Genomic DNA, 6390 nt, shown 5'->3' with positions numbered 1-6390 from the left:
TGGGTCTCACCATCCAAAACCACCTAACCTCTCCTCTCATCCTAACCATCCAAACCTCACCTAACCTCACCTAACCTCTCCTCTCATCCTAACCACCCAAACCTCACCTAACCTCACCTAACCTCACCTAACCTTACCTAACCTCACCTAACCTTACCTAACCTCACCTAACCTCACCTAACCTCCTATCCCATTCTCCTATAAATACCCTCTCATCCCACCATCCAAGAGAGAAGAAGAAAAAGAATCCCTCTCTTAGAAAATTCATCCCTCTCCCTCATCTCTTCAAGGGTTCGGCCATCCTTGCCGGATCGGGTGATACGTTGGGTGATATATATCAAAAGCAGTCATTATCAAGCAAGGAATCATCTTCAAGGAATTAACATCAAAGAAAAATCAAACACAAAGTGGGTTTTCAAAGAGGTAGGCATTTATTTTAATTCTATGTAGGGTCTGTTTTCATGCATATCTTTTACTTTAAAAGAAAAACCATGTTAGGAAGCATCTAGGATCAATCTTTACTCATTCTTCTTGATGGTAGACTTTGAAGTTATACATGTTTCCCTCTTCTCTTAACCCATCTTATCTTCATTTTTATTTTTCCCTAATGGTTCACACCCTGGTTCCCCCTGGTTAGCCTCTGGTTAGACCCTGGTTGCACCCAGGTTCGTTGCTGGTTGCACCCAGGTTCGATACTGGTTCGCACCCTGGTTCCCTGCTGGTTCGCACTCTGGTTAGACCCTGGTTGCACCCAGGTTCGTTGCTGGTTGCACCCAGGTTCGATACTGGTTCACACCCAGGTTCGCTGCGGGTTGCACCCAGGTTCCCTGCTGGTTGCACCCTGGTTTCCCTGCTGGTTGCACCCTGGTTCCCCTGCTGGTTCGCACCCTGGTTCCCTGCTGGTTCGCACTCTGGTTAGACCCTGGTTGCACCCAGGTTCGCTGCTGGTTGCACCCAGGTTCCCTGCTGGTTGCACCCTGGTTCCCCTGCTGGTTCGCACCCTGGTTCCCTGCTGGTTCGCACCCTGGTGCACCCTGGTCCGCACCCTGGTTTGTACCCTGCTTCCTCCTAGTTAGACCATGGCTAGTCTCGGGTTTGCTCCTAACTTAGACCCGACTCACTTGACCCTAACCATTAACCCAATCCAACCTAACCATTAACCACACCTAAACCCATACCCATAAGCCTTAAACCCTATAACCATAGCCACACATCATACACCACATGCCTTTCATTCATCCACCCAACAGTACCTTCATACACCCCTACAATAGACCCGGCCAACCCAGTTAACCCGGCCATCGGGCCCATTCGGCCCAATTAATTCATTCCCCTTTAGAGCCACTTTGCCCTATTGGTTCCTAAGATACTCCAACCACCCAAACCTCAAGCCGCACCCCAATCCACGCTCAACCAGTTCCAATCCAGTCTAAGCCAAGTCAACCCGCACTTGACCTTGACCATTAACCCAATCCAATCCAACTCAACCATTAACCCCACCTAACCTGACCCTAGCACAACTCAACCGAGTCACATCAACCCAAGCCATACCTTTGTCCACTCACTGAGGCACACCATTTATCCATAAATCTGGTTACATTAAATCTAACCCAGCCAGGCCACCTGCAGCTTAAGTCAAATCGCCCCAATACAATCCATCCAAGTGGGATCCCAACCCAGCTCAACTGAGTCAACTCTAGCCAACCTCCCTAGTCGAGTTGACCCAACTCTCTAGTCGAGTATGCTCAACCTCTTTAACCGATTGGACTCTCCCCTTAGTTGACTCAATCCAATTCCTTAATCAACCCATCCCAATGCAACCGAGTCGCATTCGACCAAGTTGCGGCCTTCCATGTCACAACCGAGTCATTCCCCTATTCTACTAATGCCCTTTTACACCTAATAGAACTTCCTCCCTTTTGCCTAACCAAGTCATATCCCAACACAATCTGAGTCGCATGTCTGAATCCATTTGACCGAATCTCATAAGCCCGCCCATTTTGAATTCCCAAAATTCAAACCCTTGATGATTCCTATATGCTCAATTCTTTGATACAAATTCCCAATTCCAAAATCCCATTGCTAAATCAATGTTTCTGAATCTCAAGTCCAATGCTCAAATACAAACCCGATTCCTGATCCAAATACCAATCCTGTTTTCCAAAATCCAAGCAACCTCCCCAGCGGAACTACGTGTGGCTTGATCCCCATCGCGGGGTACGTAGGCAATTTGGCACTCCCAAGTTCAGTCGCACCTTTCTCTATCTTTCTCATTCCCTCACACTATTTCATCATCTCTTCCATTTTTTTTTTCACTAACCTCGAGAATTTAAATCGATTTGTCTTGTGTCTTTCGGAACCGTTGGATCACGGTTTCCGTCGTAAGGACCCTTAGAGCCCAATTTAGGAACACCGGTGTCGTGTCGTGTCCTAAGTTTTAGAGAGTCCTAGAGTTAGGAGTCCAGCCTCATCACGGACGCTTGCTATGTATAGCAACCGTGCCATAGGTCTAGTTACACTAGTCACCCAATCTTTCCCTAGGACAAGCCTAGTAAACTAGGATGTAAGGCAAACCTGCATTAGTCTAAGGGACCATTTGCATTTAGATGAGAATCATATAGCATCTTAGATGAAATCCTAAGATAATAAAATCCTCAACTTGAATTAAATAACTTCTCCTAAAACTGTTGAAACAGTCAATCCCGTCTAGGTCGGTGTCTTAGTTGAGTTAGGCATATGTAACTTAGCTTAGGTGCACCGAACTACGTCGACTCTGATCCCAGTAAGGCTTGGGTACGTAGGCAGCTTGGATGTCTGATGGCATACCACCCGCGAGTCGGCACCACAAACAAATTGTGGTGTTTTGTATATTAATTTTCTTGTAAATGCTTAATCAAATCACTTAGGATTTTCCATGAAATTAGAATTCTAGGAGAACTTTCACTTAGAATGAATCCAGACAAATTAATAAATCAAGATACACATCTAGGATTCACATTAAAATTAGATCATAGGATGCATGTCACTTAGTTCGCACATTAACATAGAGTTGAATGAGCCATTTAAAATAAATTTAAAAGAATTAGCTTTTGGAATCGAAGACCGATTATCGGGCAGGAATGGTGCATGTGGCGGATAACTCCCCATACCTTCCATTCTCGTAACCAGGTAGCGAGTCTAGATTTCTGGTTAATTACGGGTCCTAGATCCCACATCTAGGTGGCGACTCTGTCAGTCTCTTTCGTGTGGAATTCGGATTGCCTTAGTGATCCCAAGTTCACAGGAAAGATTAATTCAAATCAACATTAAAATGCACACGCCAATCGCGTGGGTACGAGAGACCAAGAGAGAGAGCGCGGCGGCTCGCGCCCCACCCTCCCTCGCGGGCTAGGTCCCACAGTTTGGCGACTCTGCTGGGGACCACCTAACTTCATTAAAATTTCAAAAGATAATTCATTTGAATTTAATTTAATTGGCTCATAAAAACTCTATACTTGTTAGATTAGTTTGTCTTGTTTTATTTTCTCATCACACTTTACTCAAACTTAATCTAACAAAACCTGAAGGCATCATAGATTGCGCAAACATATTGCACACACTTACATCACTTGCATCTAAACTCTGCATCTCACGTGCACACACGTCCTATTTTAGGAACCCGGAGTGTTATCTAGCATGGTTGACTGGGATTTCATCACCTGGTGCCTCTGTGCTAGAGAAGCATTCCACCCTTAGCCTAGTACCATTATGGTACGTAAACGGATCTCTTGTTCACGTACTGATACGCCGGACACTGGTACAGTATATCGAACAGGGATTCGCGCTAAGGGAACTCTTGGCCTTACCCCTAGATTAACCCACACATGCATGTAGTATACGAACACATGTGCATCACGTGTGTGAGCCTAGTTTAGGATATCCTGCCTATTTGTGTCTAGATTAGGCCGTAGACCATCTTCCAATGGCTACGATCAGTCCTAGGTACACGAACAAAGTCATGAGTCGAGATCCTCTCTCCACTCCGCTTGATTAGGATTAGGGTTGATGCCTTCAGGTCACACTGTTAAAATATGCGAGATTAAAAAAAAAAAATTTCCTTTAGGGGTTAGGATATAAATCCTATCATTTCCAAAGATCTCATAGGATTAGTCATTCTTGATCTATCCGTTGAAAGCAATCTTATGCTATCTCATCTAATCTTTCGATCGTATGCCTTTCATTCTTCTATCGTGTGATTCGATCATGTATTCATACTTTCCTTGTACTGGCAGGAACTTATCCTAATCTCGTGTTCATGTAATCCTGATCATTCTTATATCCCTTCTCTTGGCTTACGGGCACTATGTCTACTCGTACAATTCTTGATTGGATCCGTGGTACATTAAGAGAATCCCATATCTACGCCATAAGTGAACAAGAGAAAAATCTCTTCGGCTACGTGGCAACCATCAAGCTCGATTGGGGATTACTCTATGCCGCATCAGAGTGTTGGGATCCCGATCATCATGTCTTCCGTTTTGGCAACCAAGAAATGTGTCCCACCTTTGAAGAATGGTGTGCCTTATTGGAATATCCTGTGGATGGCCCTCTAGTGAAGCCATCCTGTGTTCCAGATTATCGTCCTTTGTTCCTTTGCTTGATGGATAATCCAGATGAATCCATGAACTCTTTCATGAAAGGCCAAGAAGTGTCCATGCAGCGACTGATTGACATTTACCCTCCTGTTGGATACATTGGTGCTGTTGATATTCAAAAAGCTCGACGGCGCGCTTTGAGATTCTGCTCCTTTGCTAGGTTCCTCACTGTCCAGCCTTCTCGCTTTGCGTCAGCTGTTCTTCTGGACCTCGTTGATCAAATGGATCGTGGCGCCAATCCAATTCCTACTATGCTTGCAGAAACTTTCAATGGATTGGATGATATGGCTCACCTTCGTGCCAGTTCAGGTCCAAGCTCTTATATTCGCTCTTTCGTTGGGTCTTTCTCAGGATGTCCTGCATTACTTCAAGTGTGGTTATGCCACAAGCTAAAAATTGCAGCTCCTGTCCATTTTGATCATACGTTATACACCTTCAGTGAATGGCGTCATGATGTTTCTTTCGATCATAAAAGCGATTGGGTTGAATGGTTAAATTCTCGCCAAGAAGATCAGATTTATTGGCAAATTCCCGGAATCCAAGAAGCTGTCTTCAACACCGGAGAAGCTAACTACGTTCGCCTTCTTGGTCTCAAAAAGACTTCCTTTTATGTTCCTGCCAGGATTCAGCGTCAGTATGGAAGGGAGCAATCCATTGTGCCTCCCCTTCATCATTTCTATTCGCCTGAGGGTCTCAAGCCCAAGATTGTCAAAGCTGTTTCATCTGCTTGGGATGCAAGAATCATCAAACCTTTAAAGGAGTCAGTTGAGGAAGATTGTCGTCCGAAGAAGAAGTCTAAAAAGAATGCTTAGTTCCATGTTTATCTTTGAAAGATTGAACCATGTACTCAAATTTTAATGATTGATCAATAAAGTCCATCCTTCTCTTTCATTATCTTTGTCTATGTGTGCATCATCGTCTATTCTTCTCTCTGATTTTAAAATATGTCTTTCGGATATTACAGGGCAATAAACATCATAGCTAACCCTAATACTCCTTGGGTTCGGGTCTCTTCGCGGTTAGAGAGGAAATCTGTTTCTCCGCCACCTTCTCTAAGAACCCCAGCATCTCCTTCTTTCCCGTCCTCATCCTCACCAATGGCAGACAACCAAGATGGTCTTCCACCCGCTGCTATTACCGATACTCTTACCTTGATTCTCCAACAGCTTCAAGAACTCAAAGAAGAAAACCGAGTTATCAAGGCTCAGCTTTCTGAAAAGTTGGGACCGTCGTTGTCCAAGGATAAAGGGCCTATGCGCCAAGCAGCTACTCCAGTAGCACCTGCCCAAACAGTGTTCATCAATATCCCTGATAAAGTCGAAGAAGACTTAGAAAAAGAGCAGTACAGCGAGAATCACAGTAGGCCTTCTCAGTCCATGGTTGATAAGTCTGTTATGGAGAAATTAGAGACTCTTACCAGGAAAGTTCAAGACATTCAGTTTCAAGACCAGGGTGGTTTCAATCCCAGTGATCTTACTTTATTTTCCGAAATTCGCCTTCCTGCCAATTTTCAAATGCCCGATTTCGACAAATATGATGGTGTGGGTTGTCCAATCACACATTTGCAAATGTTCACCATCATGTGTCAGCCTCAAGGGTTATCTTCTGAGCAAATGGCTCAATTGTTCCCAGTTTCCCTAACCAAGGTTGCGAGGAGATGGTTCATGGTCTTGGACAAGACTCGTTACAGGACATGGAAGGATATCGGCGAGCAGTTCATCAGGCAATTCAAATATGATGATGGGACAGAAATCAC

At 44.5% G+C, this 6390-nt stretch overlaps 1 protein-coding gene across 1 annotated transcript; it reads left to right on the top strand.

Annotated features, from left to right (window-relative positions):
* Positions 1–212: 212 nt before the first annotated feature.
* On the top strand, positions 213–5525 carry LOC143855554 (uncharacterized). The gene is made up of 2 exons (XM_077365708.1): positions 213–423; positions 4272–5525. Exon 2 carries the CDS (start codon positions 4343–4345, stop codon positions 5444–5446), a length of 1104 nt encoding a protein of 367 aa, XP_077221823.1. The 5' UTR covers positions 213–423; positions 4272–4342; the 3' UTR covers positions 5447–5525.
* Positions 5526–6390: the final 865 nt, after the last annotated feature.

Source organism: Tasmannia lanceolata, unplaced genomic scaffold (genome assembly GCF_043159265.1).
Source record: "Tasmannia lanceolata isolate RefF3 unplaced genomic scaffold, GAP_Taslan_0.1 ptg000021l, whole genome shotgun sequence".
NCBI lineage: Eukaryota > Viridiplantae > Streptophyta > Magnoliopsida > Canellales > Winteraceae > Tasmannia > Tasmannia lanceolata.
This window is presented reverse-complemented; position numbering and strand designations above follow the sequence as displayed.

What these genes read in the sequence shown, in the direction of transcription:
- LOC143855554 (XM_077365708.1), top strand. Translation starts at nt 4,343, where the DNA reads ATGTCTACTCGTACAATTCTTGATTGGATCCGTGGTACATTAAGAGAA.